This window comes from Gymnoscopelus braueri (assembly GCF_963280865.1).
Source record: "Gymnoscopelus braueri genome assembly, chromosome: 7".
Lineage (NCBI taxonomy): Eukaryota > Metazoa > Chordata > Actinopteri > Myctophiformes > Myctophidae > Gymnoscopelus > Gymnoscopelus braueri.
In genome coordinates, this window is record NC_137608.1 from 38,069,926 (window position 1) to 38,087,538 (window position 17,613).

The window sequence follows — 17,613 nt, forward strand, 5'->3', positions numbered from 1 at the left end:
GTAATTGTGCCTGTGCATTAAAAAAACAACCTAAAAGGAGCCTTATGTCTCCCGTGTCGTAAATGTCATCCCATATTGTTGGCTACAGAACCTGAATCAAACCTTCACTACACAAAGGCTGCTGAAACTTACCTCTGAGATAGCCATCTTGCAAGGATGGGAGAGAGTCCTACTGGTTTAGGGTTAGAGCATTGTCAATGTTCATGTATGTAATCAAGCAGGCCTACGTTTTTAGTATAACTTAGTTTAGTTTATTAGAAAAGTAATGACACAGTTACGGTATAACCAATCGAGGATATGACACAATAAAGTCAAGGGCTTATTTCCATTGTGGTCCTCTTACACATAACAAATACCTGTCATAACACAAGTGTCATAACACAAGTGACAATCTTATAGGCAGCAACCTACAATAAATAAACAGATATTTCAAGACAAGAAATGTTACATTTAAAATGTAACATTTAAAACAAACAGCCCTAACTAACCTAAACCAAATACAAAAAGAATCACATTATCTGGAACCTTTTCCATTTAGGCTCAACTGTTGGTATAGATTTAGTGGACACTGCCAAAGGGCTTCATACACAATCAACCACAACTGACTTGCCTTTCTGAATTGTGACCGGGTCAACTTTGTCTTTTTGTATTTGATTTAATTGTCTCCGCCAGGCCGAAAGGCATGGCGAGAGAGTATGTTTTGCCCCCTGTCCGTCCGTCCGTCCGTGTGTCCGTCCGTCCGTGTGTCCGTCCGTCCGTGTGTCCGTCATTCTGTCATTTTGTGTACAGCTAATCTCCGGCACCGTTGGCTGGATCGCAGCGAAACTGTGCACACACACTCCCTGGATGCCAGAGCAGAACCTCTGCCCCAAAATGTTCAAATTAGCCTTTTATAGCGCCACCAGGAGGCCGCTTTTTGCAAAACACATTTCTTGACAGTACTCCTACAGATTTTATCCAAACATCACGCAAATCAGTACACAGTATCTCTATAGTCATGTGATCAACACGGATCTGTCCAATTTTCCATATTTCATCCTGATTGGCTAAGGTTGGCTTCCAAAGTTTGCAGGATTGCTCCGTTTTCAACAAAATGCCTCAAATCATGAACGCAGCTTGCGATTGCCGTGAGATTTCACACGCACATTCCCACTAGGCCGAGGAAGAAATGCCACTTGAAAATGTTCAAATCAGCCTCATGGTGGCGCTATAAATGGACGATTTGTGTTTTTAATTATAACTGCACCGATCTGCATGAAACTTTGCACGCACACTCCCTAGAGGCCAAGGAAAAACAACTGACCTGCATTTTTCACATTTGCCTTTCATAGCGCCACCAGGAGGCCGACATATGTAAAACACATTTTTTTATATTAAGCCTTCAGAATTAATCAAAATTTCACGCACATCGGTACACTTGATCTTTATAGTCATGTGATCACGATGGATCTTTTAAAATGTTCCTATTCCATCCTGATTGGCTAACATTGACATCTAAAGTTTGCAGGAGTGGCCCGTTTTGAACAAAATGCCACAAATCATGAATGCAGCGTCCGATTGTGGTGACACTTTGCACGCACATTCGCACTACATTGAAGAACAAATGCCACCCTTTTAACATTGCCCTATTATAGCGCCACCAGGAGGCCAATTTTGCAACACTTTTCTTTTTTATATTACTCCTACAAATTCAAACATCATGCAAATCGGTACACATATAGTCAAGTGATCAAGATGGTTCCGTCCAATTTTTCATATTCCATCCTGATTGGCTAATTCCGAACATTGCTGCCCCACAATAACCTACCTGACCTGGCGGAGACCTGTGCTCCGAGGAGCACTTTTTCTAGTTTAATTTGATTTGACCAGATTTGTGTGTGTGTGTGTGTGTGTGTGTGTGTGTGTGTGTGTGTGTGTGTGTGTGTGTGTGTGTTGAAAAAAGGAAAAGGTGAAGATTGTGACACACGCACGCACGCACGCACGCACGCACGCACGCACGCACGCACGCACGCACACACACACACACACACACACACACACACACACACACACACACACACACACACACACACACACACACACACACACACACACACACACACACACACACAAACTATCATACTATAATCCATTTAATTTACACTCAAACAATAGTTTTGTCATATGCAAATGAATTGCCCGCTGCAGGTCTATCTCAATAAATGAACGGGTCATTTATTTTATACCAAGCAGGATGGCATGATTTAAACTCCTGCAATGTGAAGCTTACTCCACCAGGTGAGGCTGTCACATTGAATTTCTTCACTTTGGTCATTGTCACTGTCAAAGGCAAAGATAGGCATGGGTATAGGGCTGTCACAATTATGACATTTTACTTGACGATTAATTGTCACACAAATAATTGCTATTAACAATTTAATTGTGTTTTTGTTATTGAACATTGGAGCATATGAATAAATATTACATTTATGTTTGGCTTTTAGGCTTTGAAGTTGCACAGGGCAGATATGACAAATAACCTAAATATACAAAGAATGACTGGCATATTTAATAACTTAAAACTTAAAAAAAACAAACATTAAAAGTGGAACCGATGCGTTGTGACCAAGCTTGTCTATTGTATTTTCAAAATAAAAAACAGACTATTGAGAGAGTGACACGTGAATGTTCATAAACAAAATATTCGCCTCACTGAGTAAAAAGAAATTAGATATAATATAAATAAGGAAAAGAGACCAGGAAGTTCAATGAATTGTAAAATATCTCTTTGCACAAAATGTTTATACACAAATGATGTACAGTATTACCTTTGACCTTATTTTTGGTTTTGATAGCATTCTTCCCAGTGGTGTAAAGTAACTAAGTACATTTACTTAAGTAAAATGTTGAGGTATTTTTACTTTACTGGAGTATTTCCAATTTCAGTACTTTTACTTCTACTCCACTACATCTCAAAGGCAAAAATGTTACTTTTACTCGACTACAATTCTTTGAAAACTTAAGTTGCTTTGTAGATTTTGATTATTATTACCAACCATACATTAACCACTTCAGCCCTACAGTATATACATTTCGGCCATTGAAGATAGCCGATATACAAGCTCACAAGATCTGCTATTTTAAAAAGATGTTTATACATTTGATAACTGGTACTTTAAGTACATTTTGATACAAATACTCTTATACTTTTACTCAAGTAAATTTTGAATTCCGGACTTTTAGTTACTGTAACAAAGTATTTCTACATTGCATTGATACTTTTACTTAAGTAAAAAATGTCACCACTGATTCTTCCAAAGCTTGTCAAGGCATGTAGCTACAGGCATGAGATTGCTTATAGAATAGATAACCTTTGCACACAGCACCCTGTCCCATCTGCCCTTTGACTTGCAATGGTTCATTATCAAGCCTTCTTCTGCTTGCCTTAGAGGTTGACTTTTAATTGTCATGTTTTGGGAAATGTTTAACATGCTCAAAATAGTGGGAAGGTCTCCAAAACACGTCACAAAGCAAAGCACAGATTCTGAATTTGTACACAATCGATAGGGTTACACAATCACAGGAACTGAATGTTATGGCAAAAATATTGTGCAAGTAGCAAACATTGTTGACAACGGTTAAAAGTGAACTCTAGACTGGATTTGTTTGTTGTCTCCGCCAGGCCGAAAGACATGGCCGAGACTGTTTTGCACCCTGTCCGTACGTCCGCGTGTCCGTCTGTCTGTGAACAGCTAATCTCCGGCACTGTTGGCCCAGTCGCTGGAAAACACACACTCCTTGAATGCTAAAGCCGAATCTCTGCCCCGAATTTTTCAGATTGGCCTGTAATAGCGCCACCAGGAGGCCTAATTTTTGCCAAACAACTTTTTCTATATTACTCCTACAGATTTTGTCAAAACATCAAGCAAATCAGTACACAGTATCTCTATAGTCATCTGATCAACACGGATCTGTCCGATTTTCCATATTCCGTCCTGATTGGCTAAGATTGGCTAAGTTTGCAGGATTGGTTCGTTTTGAACAAAATGCCTCAAATCATGAACACAGCATTCGATTTCTATGAAATCTTCACACATATTCCCACTAGGGCCTAGGCCGAGGAAGAAATTTCACATTGGCCTGTTATAGCGCCTCCAGCAGGTCTAGTTTAGCAAAACAAAATTTTGGAACAAAATGCCTCAAATCATGAATGCAGTGTCCGATTGCCGTGAAAGGCCTAAGAAATGGCACCCTTTTCACATTGGTCTATTATAGCGCCACCAGGAGGCCACGGTAACCTACCTGACCTGGTGGACACTTGTGCTCTGAGGACTTTTTCTAGTTTGTTTATTTGTTTTTTTATTTGGATCCCCATTAGCTATTATACCTCTTCCTGGCTATCACACAGAAATAAATCACATTACATAACATGAAAACATTTTACATGACAGTATCAGAAAACGGTTAAGCACTTAAGATACAACCAAAATGGTAAAAAGAAATAATCAATCTCGATTATATGGCATAGTAAATCATTGCATAAATTGTTATACAACGTAGAAACATTAAACAGTGCACTGTTAGCCGTAATCAAAAAGCAGATTCTATAAGATATTTCTTTAATTTCTTTAAAAAAATCTGATTTACTTGTTGCCTGTATTAGTTGTGATGGAAGACTTTGCAGCTCTTTCATTGCTCTATACATTACTGTGTGTTCATTGAATTAGTTTTTGAGATGGGAAGCGTAAAGAGACCTTGTGATGAATGTCACGTTGTAGGTGTGTTTATCAGAGCTAAACTTCAGCCGGCCATAAAGGACTGCCGGAGATGAATTGATGCCTCTGACAAAAGACAGCAGGGAGATATAAAGTCTGTCCTCCACCAAAGGCCATCCCAAAATGCAATGCATTCTTTTTGTTTTTGTTCTTTTTGTACAGCAGCTCTATTTTGGACCAATTGTAATGTTACAAAATCAAATTTTGGCAGCCTTTTTGGCAGACCAAAGCATTGGAAATAATCCAAATGAGTGAGGGCTAGTGTTTGCACAATTTAGGGAATGCATTGTCGTGGACTGGGGTCTGGACTCTGGACTTGACTCTGGACAGGGTGATTCCATCGATCTGAGAATCATTACTGTCTGCAGGATCTTAACACTGGCTCCATGACTCCAACAGACTCCAAGGCTCCTTTCTCCCTGGATCCTTACCATGTCTCTGAAGAATTGGGCTTTATCCTTTCTGTGCCCCTGGTAGGTAAAAATAAATGCTTCATGGAGTATGATGAACTATAGTTTTCAATCAGGTCATCTCCCGCATTATCTAACCATGTAGAGCAGATATGAACCAAAACAAACTGGATTATATTCCAAGGTTTTTAAGGTAAGCAGGAATTCAGGAATTCAAATTAAATAGAAAGTAAAAAAATATTAAATGCACATTTAGTTACTTGCTGATTCATGTTGATGTGTACTTTAGATGCCTGTTGTGTTTTGTTAGTTTAAAGAATTCAGTGTTTCCCTGTCCTAGCAGTTACCCCAGTGTATTTTGAATAAATGATATTCTTGAAAATTGCTAAACAGGTTTTATGGTTTAGACTGAGCTACTGAAATTAATTTGAGTGTGGTCTTGATTAAAAAAAAGTATAATTGCCATAATTTTCCATGTGGAGCAAACTTAGCCTATACAATAATTAATTCGGAACAAAGCTTTTGTTCCAACACTTATCTATGTTCACCAACCAATTTCCTCCCTAATTATCACATCATGATCTATCGAGTAAAACTGCATTAGCGTATATATTGCACAGTTACTCTCATATACAGACTAATATTTAACAGAAAACTTTTCTTACAGATTAGCTAGAACATTTAAGCATTCTTTCTCGATCACGCTATATCAAATGCATATTTTATTTTTGAAATACATATCAATCCCTTCCCATGCCTTTCAATATCCCATATAGTCTTATCCAGTCATAACAAAGTGTTTCACTTTCTTCTCGACTTGCAACTTCTAAAAGGCAGAGCTGCCATCCTACTACCAGCCATGGATGGATATTGCCCTGCATGTGACAGAGCTGATACACTCTCATGAGCTGCGTTCACGTATTCACAAGGTATTCACGTATTCACAAGTGAATACATGAACAATTACATTAAACATGATGAACTGGGAAGGAATGAAGAGTGTAATGTTAAATTCCCTTTTCATCCCCTTTTCCCAGATGCCACTGTTGAGCATCCAGTTTTTGAAGGGCTATCGGGAGCAACGATTGGCACACCTGGTGTTGGGTGTTATGACCATGGGCTATGTCTGGCAGGAGGGAGAGAATGACACCATTCAGGTATGTGTCACTGGGTCTCCATTACCCTTTCTCTGTTAAGCTTGAAAACCTAATGCTTTTGGTAAGCAAATGTAGGGCTGGGCGATATAGTGATATTTGTTTGACCAAATACCTCGATATCAATATTGTGATGAAAATATAGTAATTTAGGCAATAGACAAATAGAAAAATTCCGAAAGATAAGGCTTAAGCAATTAAAACCAAGAAAAGACAACACTTTTGGTCCAAAATCCCAGACAATATCTTCTCATATCACGATATTAATATAATAGGGATATATTGCCCATCCCTGTGACAAAGCATAAATTAAGCTTATCACTCTATCTCACCTTCACTCTCTCTCTCTTTCTCTATCTACTGTATCTAGCACATGACTGCATAAACTTCATGTAATTTAGTTAAAAGTGAGCTTTTGACTTATCCAACTTGGAAACATCTTAAATAGGAGAAAGGTTGTATTGCGCCATGTAGACAAATAGATTAGAACTGTTAGAGGTCAATAATGTTTTAACGATTTTGTCACACAATGTGACACAATTGTGTCACACAGATCAGGATGGGCCTTGTACTTGTACTACAGTATTTCTGTTACATATATTTGAAATATGGATTTACATTTTGAATATTTTGTAATTTTGACCGGACTGAAGAAATGCTGTGTACTGTGCCTTGTACTTGTACTACAGTATTTCTGTTACATCCATTTGAAATATGGATTTACATTTTGAATATTTTGTAATTTTGACCGGACTGAAGAAATGCTGTGTAATTTGAGAAAAATATTGTTGTATTTTCTAAATATACAAAATATATTACAAAAACAATCGGTAAATCCACAGTTATCATTTCCCCCAAAGACCTTTGTAGCAAAAGCCTTTAGATTTGTCATTTCAATGTGAGAACCAGCAAGTTCATAGAATTACAGTGATATAAAGTATTGTGGAAATTAAATATTTCCTCTGTGACTGGTGAGAGAATGAAGAATTAGAACTAAACGTCTTTAGTACAGTAGATGTATTTGATACAACAGATGACAATAATATAATGAAAAGATGATATGAAAATGAAGGAATACTAGATTGAAATGAGAATAGACAAAATAGGCCTAATAAAAGAAAACGGGCAGCGTCCGGTTGCCTCGAAGGCAACGGGGAGTCTGACATGGAACCCAGTGTTGGTGAAAACTAGGAGGATGAAAGGTTAAGTAAACAAATGTAATCAGACGACCCTGATGCACTATTTTGGCTAAGCAGTTCTCCTTTCCCAGTAAACACTATGCAGATTATGCAGACTAGCTATAATTGTAATAATTCAGAATCCAGTCATACAGTATAAAAGTAATACTCAAATAAGAGGAATAATGACTGAACAATAAGTTAATAATAGTAAATCAATAATTAAACAGGAATATAAATTTAATTTCCATTACGGAAAGTGTGTATTTTAATGCACCTGTGTATTTTTGTAATGTTTTATTGTTGTAACTGACTGCTGGTGTGCCAAAGACAAATTTCCATTTTATGTCAATTTAATGGACAATAAAGTTTTCTTTATCTTTATCTTTATCTTTATCTTTATCTTCATTGCACCTCGTGCATGTCCCTCGAGGAAATTATGGGCTAATGTAGCCAGTTCACATCACCTGACAAGAGTTATAATGTATCAGTGGTGTGATAGATGCGACCACACCTGCTAGCCCACCAATTAGGGTGTTTTATTTTCCAATGCAACACGGTGTAAGCTTGTAGATCAACTATTTTCTCTATTTGTATTGCTATTTCTAAGTATAGGGCTTAATCGAAGGAGAGGGCAGAATGCCTGGTAATGGGATGTCAATTAGTATCATGGTATAGCCTCATGGCTATGGCCTCATGGTTTAATTAAGATATTCAACCTTAGAGAGGGGACCTGACCATGGTCATATCTAGACACCCATTAGCCTCGGTCTCCAGGCTTTAGTTTTGCTCAAAAATAAGAGCCTGGACCTTTCTCAGACCAGATATCAGACACGCTAGGGCAGCCTAGACACCCATGGTATTCCTATATTATACTACCGCAGGCTAATGATGCCCTGGGATTTTTATAGAAGTGGATTGGGGCGAAATAGCGATGCGAGAGGGCATCGATTGTGTCAGAAAGTGATGCATAGGTATGTGACCAAGCAGCCGTATTTGATGATTTGGGAGTCAGATAATGTGTGGGCCACTACAGACTGGTAGAACATCATGATCAGGATGATCAGACCCTCTAGGGTTCTTCTGGATTATTTCTTCTGACACCAACTTAGCATTCTGGCAGTATGAAGCATACTGCTTCGTGGGGAAATCACACTTACCTGTTTTCAGCAACATCTATAAAAATCTAGAAGATACTAATGGAATGGCTGCTCACCCACCATTGCCACTGCTTCTCTACTGTTCCTCGGTGCACACTGGCACTATTTGGGTTTTTGTTAGTTGGTATCATTTTAGTTATTATAATGTAATTATTATTCTTGTAATTGCAGGGATACTTAAAAGAGAATTACGGGCTACGAAACAAGAAGTCTAAGAATAATGAAGTAGTCATTTTGTATGTAGGAGGAACTTATACATCAATTATGCATTAAATGATCAATTAAGGTTGAGTAACAATTAAAGGGGACAAAATACTACATGGGAAATTGGGAATATACAGTATAGTGAATCCTCCTGATCCTAGGCAATTTTAGTAGTGCATGTGCTACAGTATTGTTACAGAAACCTACACCTCTTCTTCTTTGTAGTTACGGAGTAATTACAAGGTATGTGAGCTGTAAAATGAAGCCGTGCTTGATCTCATCTTGTTCCCTGTAGTAATAGTTTAAGTGCAAGGTATGTGGGTTAGAAACTGAAGCAATGCATACCCCCATCATGTTCTCTGTAGTAATTGTTTGTACTGTACAATGTATCTGGGTTGTAAAATTAAACGGTGTTTGTACCCACCTGGTTCACAAATGTGTTCCCTGCAGGAATAGTTTAATTACAAGGCTATATAGGCTGTAAAATAAAGTAAATTAATTAATTAATAAGTAATACATTACTCATTCTCCTCTACTTTTCGATGTCGTTACAGACTAGGTGCAGTGTATGCACACTGTAAACTGAAGCAATGCTTTCCTCCTTCAGGAGCAGTAAATGCAATTAGCTTCTCAAAACCGTTAATTCGCCTCTGTTTCTTTACAAAGAACACAGTACTTTATTTATAAATGCTCCATTTAGATTCAAACATCTAGTCTTCCATACCAACATATATTGAGATAGTACTGTAGGTTAAAATTTGTTGATTGCATCAAGCTCCCAAGTTAACTTTCTCATCTCAATGAGGTTTTCATGCAGGCTCAGATATATTCCAATACACGTTTTATAAACATTTGGTCAATGATCATCAATGCTACATCATTTTCCTTTAAGATTTTACCGCGCAACCTGGCCATTCCGTACTGGAAGACATCACAGCGCTTAGGACTTCCCCCAATCCTCACCCATGCAGATGCCGTGCTCGCTAACTGGAGGAAGAGGGATCCTGAAGGGTAAGATTAAACTACATTATTATTTTTTTGTTATCAATAGTTTTTTTTTTTTATATCACAAAAACAATCAAATTATGCCAGCATAATATAGTATACATAGATCATGAATAATAACAAAACTAAAACAAGATACAGATACAACGCACACACAACATAAAAACTAACAAAAAAAGACTAAGGAATAAAATAATAAGTAACCCACCCCTCCCAGGAACAACGATGTTATGAAAAATCAGGACCAAACACTATGCACAAAGTTCATCCTACAGTGTAAGGACAGTCTAAATCATGCCCTTATCTTATCTTATCTTAGCTTATCTGCAATGCAAAACCATACTGTACATTGGCGCTTTTCTCGCTATCTCCGTGTAATCTTGCCGTTTATAATTTTAGATATACTATATCTAAAAATGTTAAAGCCCATTGACGAAATGTCTTTGCTGCTGTTAAGCCAGCAAAGAAGATGCGCTTGTGTGTACACTGTACATCCTAGGCGTAGCTGCCTGGGACACATCATTTAAAATGAATACAGATGGAGAAGGTGTAATATCAACCTCCAAAAGTAATGAAAGTTTAGAGGTAACCATCTTCCAAAATGAGGAAACATTCAGACACTCCCAAACCATTATAAAATAAGGTAGATTCAACTACATTCAAACTGATGTTTGCTCACATGGTATGGTGAAGATCAATAGTGTATAACTGCACCTTTTCTTTCTCCCGTTTCTTTTTTCTGTCGACTTTCATCTCCTGTGCCAGACCTATTGACATAGAGTAAGTACTTCGTTTGTAAAGGTTTCATGACTTCATTTTCATTTTTTTAATTTATGTTTTCGTTTTTTTGTTTTGTTTTATGACCATTAATCCCGCCCCCTCTTCTCCCCGCCCCTCCCCTCCCCTATCCTTCTCCTTTGAGGGGGCGGAGCAGAGGCGATGATTGACAGGCAAAATCCCTCTACAGCGACTCCTGCAGGCAAATAGATTTTTTTTCATTGCACCTGAAAAGGCCTCAGAACAAAATCTGCCATGGCTCACTGGAGTGGATTTTTCAGTTAAAACCTTTTAATATATATTTGAAGGACATGATAAAGACTTTTAATGTTTTGTAAATCTGAATGTCATGAAACCTTTAAGACACACATTTCATTTTGGGCAACATCCTGAGACCTGACAAAAGGACAAAGATTATTGTGTTATACCTGCCACATCCAGGAACCTGGAGTTGCTGGTCACCCTCCCAGGAGGGGAGAGCGTCCGGGGCTTCTTCATGGTTACTCTCTTGGTTGAATTGGCTGCTGTTCCAGCACTGAGGGTGAATATCTTTATCAAACAACAGACACACATTCTACCTTGTACCGTTGCCCAGAGGGAAATTCAGGTCTCATAGTGGCAACGGCAACACAGTTGAAATACAGGAGAGGTAGAAGATGAATAAACTAGAAAGGTGCCCTCAGTACATATCAGTGCATATCTCTAACGGTATGCCTTAACCCATTTGGACCGGGAAAGTATCTGTGCCATTTTAGGGACAGGTCGATTTTTAAAGAAGGGTACCCCTGGAGAAAATGTACAGTATGTGCCCTGGTCTAAAATGCCATGACCCTCCCTTTGACAAAAAAAAAATCAATGACCCTCCCCAAGTGATTAAAAAAAGAAGATTAACCCTCCCCGCCTATAGGAGTGTCACGATATATTGTCCCACAATATAGCCTATCGTGGTATTAAAATGTGACGATAGGTATTGTCAAGATGTCATACTGTATCGTAATATTTTTTTTAATTCTTTTCTTTTTTTTGCCGGTGAAAGTTATAGGAGTTCTTACTGTATGGTGCTTGCACAAATGTATTTATTTGTGTGTACAAAGCACTTTGTAATTGTTTTTTTAAAGTGCTTTATAATTGTTATTTTAAAACTAAAGATGATGGCCAATGTTGATGATACATGACAAAAGGACATTAATAATGTATCATATCGATATCATATGCCCAACATCATGTATGTATCATGAAATTAGTGTTATCTTGACACCCCTAACCCTCCCCATCAACAACAACATGACATTTAAAACTGATAATATGTACGATGTTTTGCTTTCCACATTGATTAGAACATTACTGTAGTCAGTCTTGCTAAATGCACAGTGTAGTGTCTGTAGTGGTAGCAGAATGGACAGTGTTAAACTTACATGTGGGAAACCCATTGAATCCCATAATTATTAACTACAGCGACTACACTGTTGCCTACATCATGGGTTTTCAACTAGTGGTCCGTGGACCCTGACCATGCATGTGGTCCCTGACCATGCATTTAGTAATGTAGGAAAGTGAAGATTTGTATTATATTTTATCTTATCGATGGTGGATACTGTTAATGTGCATGACAACAGAAAGTAAATTCAACTCAAGGATGACAGTTTTACACACGCACACAGCGCAAAGTATTTAAGGGAGGTTTTGGTACATCAAGGTAAATAAAGGCTTTTATTTGATGTATGATAACGCATCAATGTTGTCAGTTACTTGGAAGTCGGATGTCAAGAACTTCCACAGAAATGGGAGTTAGAATTTCAAGGAAAACTGAACCGGTTTACCTGGTTGAGTCATCATTAGTAGGAAATGTGCCCATATCAATCGCATGTGCTTGCTTGTACTTTTTCTCTGGAATTTGCAATTCGAAAATGGCCCCTGTCTAGGTCTTAACCCACCCCCTCCCTGATTTTTTTTTCTTTTCGTAGATAGTTTTCACTCTTCATACCAGTAACCTGTAAGCTGATTGTATGACGTTCTGTATAGTAGTGTGTATATCTGTCTGTCTCTTGGTCTCCTGGATTTTAATCCTTTGTATCATTTGAAATAGAGAGGGGTCATTGACCACTGTTCTGCTGTACTAAAAAGGTATATAAAAAACGGACTGTTTTATGACCCCTCCCTTGGATTCAAAGTAAAATTAGCTGACCCTCCCTTGTACTAAAATTATAAAGGCATGACCCTCCCCTATTTTCCTCCAGGGACCCCCTTCTGTAAATTTCGACTGGTCCCTTAGATTTCTTTGGCTATTTTTGAAAAATCGTGAAAATGTGTGCAAATCTTTGAATATATATTTTTTTAAAGCGAACATTTGTAAAATATTTTGTTCTAGGGATCTCCAGAAGCAAACTTTTGAGAAAAAAAAATCAACAGAATGTATTCAAAGTTTTGCACAAAATGTTCAAGATTTTTCAAAAATAGCAGATCTACAAGCTCGTAGCTCGGCACTCGGTGGTACTATTTTTGAATAGCCTAAAGTGTAAAATAATGGTTATAGCTAAAAATCTAAAATGACACAATAGCCTATGCGTTCCCGCTCTTAATGGATTAATGATAATAGCGATGTACGGTATGCAGTTACATTTCTACCTACAGCCATGAAAATGTAGTGCGGCATGTTACACTTGTTATACTCCCAGGATATCACGATCATATCACGCATAACATACAGTGTTATTTTACAAACCAGCATGCTTGTTTGGCAAGTCTACATTACATGTCTGTGATTTCAACACAGCACTGTATTTGGCTATATTCCTTTGCTGAGCACTCAATACTCTCTAAAATGATGGGGAGGTAAGCAACCACGCATCAAGCCATGTCAACGATGCAGTGGTAGAGACAGGCTGGTGGTTTGTTTCTTCCACATTTTAAACACAATTCTTGGGCCTTTATGCTCTGACCCTTAATGACATGGCTTCAACCTCAAGCATCCTTGTTGTGGCAGCCTCTGGAAGAGAGACAAGTGCATCCCTTCTCCCTCAAAGACCTTGTGTATTCTAATCTGCCCAGACAATATGCCAGACTGTTGACTGGTGGTGAGAAAGATGTTCATACACTTTAGGATATTTATGGAGTCGAGGGCTTGCGTTCTTGTCATTATCTATGTACAGAATTGTATTCGATCATCTCTGAAGGCTAGTGGAGTTCTAAAACACCCATTTCATAAACCTTTCACAGCACGCATATACTGTAGACCCCAGGCAATAGATGCTTTATGGAGGGCTGATATTCTGGACCTGAACCCAGCTTTTGATTGGAACAAGGTATGGTCCAATGTATTGCTGGCCTCCAGAATTCCTGATTGCCAGCAAATACTAACTTTATACATAGTGTATATGATGCCCAGGAAGCACTGTTTAATAAAAAATGATTGCTGAGCTGACCCCATTTGCACTCTTAGGTTGTTGGCACTGTTATGGGAATGCTCTCCAGTGGCCAGAGTCTGGGAGATGGTTGCTTCTAACTTCTTTGACATTACAGTGACTCACTCTCCAGTTACTTAGATTTAAATGAACCGGTCAACCTGGGCTTGCCAAGGATCAAAAAGCGATCTCTATTACTTGGGCTCAGCAGAGAAAACATTTATTGCTAGTTGCTACACAAGCGTCCCTTTCCAATCAAGTGTGGGTGCAAACTTACTTTAGATTATAGCGTACTTGGAGCTATCGCTAGCTGTACTGTAAATGGAGCAAAATGTGCACAAAAAAAAAAGATAAATAATACACTTAAAGCTCTGCAGTAAAAGAGAGACCATGAACACTATATGCTGCCTCTCCGAAAGTAGTGGGGGATGGTGATCTCAGATTATCAATTTGCAAAATGTGAAAAGTAGTAACACACCAAAAAAAGTCACAATATGTGAAAGATTCAGGGATTTACTTCCTTGGCCTACTGGCAGCATGCAGAAGACATTTGTTGATGATCAGTCCAGCAGTTTTTAAGACTATAGCTGCGGACACACAGACACGCACAAAGTCTTCTAGACAGCTCTAACCCTGGTCCCATACCGCAAAAAAACCTACAGAAAATAATAGCGATTCTAAAATGAATGGGTAAATAATAACTCTTTAAAACGTGTGTAACATTGTCACCTTGGTGCTAGCGGGGAGTCTGACTACACTTAAAGGGATACTTCACTTTCGGGCCGGGGACACATTTAAAAAAAATATTAAAAATAAATGAAAAAAGTTATGGAAAATTCATGGCCCCCTCACACATTAGTAGGACACTGCGTGTCGTGAGGGGGCCATGAATTTTCCATAACTTTTTTCATTTATTTTTTATATTTTTTTTAAATGTGTCCCCGGCCCGAAAGTGAAGTATCCCTTTAAACTAAGGCAGGATAACCACCTCAAAAACAAACATGAATGAAATCGTTTAATGAAGCAATATGCCAAAATGTTCTCAAAATGTTCAAAATGTGCCACAAATTCCAACTTTAATGGATATGTGTTGCAGACTATTCCCCTTGTGATCAATGGTGTCAGGTGTGAAGATGTTGAAGCTGTGGCCAAAGCCCTAGAGGACATGAGCCAGGCTATTGAAGGCATGACACAAGCACTCAAAATGATGCACGGTAATGATTCAACATATTGCACATACTGTAATGCATTCATAGTCATTGGTCTAGAATGCGCATTACTATGCAGTTGATATGCCTTTTCTTCCCCTCCTAAGGTCATGTGGATCCATCAGTCTTCTATGGAATTATGAGGATTTATCTATCTGGGTACAGTACATATTGATATTTCTTTACTCTCATCAAGACCATTTTTAATGTTAAAATAATTTGTGTGTGTGTGCCCACGTGCAAGCGTGGCTCTACAAAATGTGTGCACATACAGGTGCATAAAGCACACAACTAAATGCTCGCACAGTACACAAACAAATTGACCCTTATGGGTCATTTGCAGATCCACTTCTGAGGATTTTATTGGACTGCATTAGGTGGAGAGATAACCCCTCCATGCCAAAGGGGCTGGTGTATGAGGATGTCCAGACAGCCCCTATGGAGTACTCAGGTGGAAGTGCCGCGCAGAGCAGCCTGCTACACTGCTTTGATGAGCTGTTGGGAGTCAAACATGAAGCAAAAAGTGGTGAGATCGATATCCCTCCTTGAGTATTTATAGCAGTACCAGAGATAAATTACAAAAATCTAATCTAAATGTAATGTTTTGAGTGAAATTTCTGTGAGTGGGATCTAGTAATAAAAGATTATGCCGTTGCACTTGATCAGTTGCACATGAACACATGGACAATAGACCCCTTAACAGACGACGTCACTCTGGTTGCAAGCGTCATACTGGTTGCAAATGAAACCCATTCTGTCAGGTCTCGCTAGGGCGCGCAGCACTAGCCAACACACAAGAGGGCACCCCGAAACAACAGGTTGAGAATTGATTGCATGAAACAATCACCTGTGCATCCAGTGTTCCAGTCTCAATGTTAGTAAACAAATAATTGGTCTATACAGAACACAAACGTTGGAAGGTGAAGGGCAGTGACCTGACTCCGCCAGATGGGGCGGTATTGAGTTCACAGGTGAAACAAATGTGTGAAGCATGCTTATTCCAGCTGGCGGAGTCAGGTTAGAAGGGCAGATGCAGGAGAGAAAAAGAGAAATAGTAGGGAAGTAGGGAAATAGTCTGGCCCATGTAGCTCATAATAAACAGTTCTTTATTCAAGTTACATTGCCCATGCTTTCTTGAGAATAAAGAAGACCCTCTTTATTGAAGTAGGAGTGACCCCAGGAAGCTAATGGGGATCCAACAAACAATAAGCATTTGTTTCAGTGCCTAAGGCAAATAAAGATCTGTGTTTTAGGAGCAACAAGGCGTGGACACTATTAATGTTTGGCCAGTTGTAAATCAAACTGTATTTTTGTTTGTTGTTGATCAAACTGCTCTATTGTGAAGGTGCCTTCTTAACCCGCATGAGGGACTACATGCCACCTGCCCATAAACAGCTGATCGAGGCCATCTCCCAGCAGACCTCTTTGGGGGGTTTTGTCCAGGAGTGTTCCAACGAGCGGCTGAGCCAGGCCTTCCAATGCTGCGTCAACAAATTGTCAGCTTTTCGGAGCAACCACATCAATGTAGTCAGCCGCTTCATCTCAGTGCCTGCTGCTCGTGCGCGCCAGCTCCGCAGCCAGGACCGGACCTCAGAGGAAGAGACTGTGAGTAAGGCCCCTAAAGCGCTGGAGGAGAGAGGCACTGGGGGCTCTTCGATTATGAGCTTCCTAAAGACTGTGAGGGACCGGACAAAAGACGCCGCCCTGCCACAAACCAGCAAAGCTGCGGAGAAAGCTACAATTGGGCATCAGAGATGACATGGATCTTTTGCTAAAATGCAACACTAACTTATATAGCATTAATAAACAGACGTTTTGAGGAATTGTGAAAAGTGTAGAATGTTTGTTTGTGTTATGCTATGTCTGTCTTTGTTGTGTCCCTATAAGCAAACCTCAGTTTTATGGATACGAGTGATACCCGTCATTCAGTCCAAACCATAATTCAAACCATCACTGTTGAGTCCCATTAAATTCAACCACTAATTTCATCAATCTGAAGAAGAATGCAAAAACTCCATCATGTCCTTTCCAGACCAAGATTACTAAATACAATCGCCCACGTTTTGTGATGGACACATTATAAAACACTCGTGCAAGTATGTCTCCCACATCTTTTTGAGAAGTAACCAAAAATAGTCTCCTTGGATTTAAATACAGCACAAATCTGTCAACATTCATTTACCATCATGCATGATTATTAAAAAAAAGTATTTTGTAAATGACACCACTTGTTCTTGACAATACGAAAAAGTTAAAACTGTCAAAGAACATTCTGTAGTATCACATACACAAATACATCACACAAAGTACTGCAACACCCTGTGAAGCCATGGGAGGGCGCTGAATGGCAGTGTCATTCAAA

General features: G+C 38.9%; 1 protein-coding gene across 1 annotated transcript; it reads left to right on the top strand.

The window, feature by feature from the left end:
- Positions 1–5,140: 5,140 nt before the first annotated feature.
- ido1 (indoleamine 2,3-dioxygenase 1) lies at positions 5,141–17,009 on the top strand (the record flags this gene model as incomplete). Its single annotated transcript, XM_080433589.1, has 10 exons — positions 5,141–5,231; positions 6,002–6,093; positions 6,202–6,321; positions 9,753–9,871; positions 10,631–10,645; positions 11,084–11,183; positions 15,140–15,257; positions 15,359–15,410; positions 15,629–15,777; positions 16,597–17,009. The coding sequence occupies 10 exons, from the start codon at positions 5,141–5,143 to the stop codon at positions 17,007–17,009; spliced, it is 1,269 nt and encodes a 422-aa protein (XP_080289715.1).
- Between the last annotated feature and the right edge of the window lie 604 nt (positions 17,010–17,613).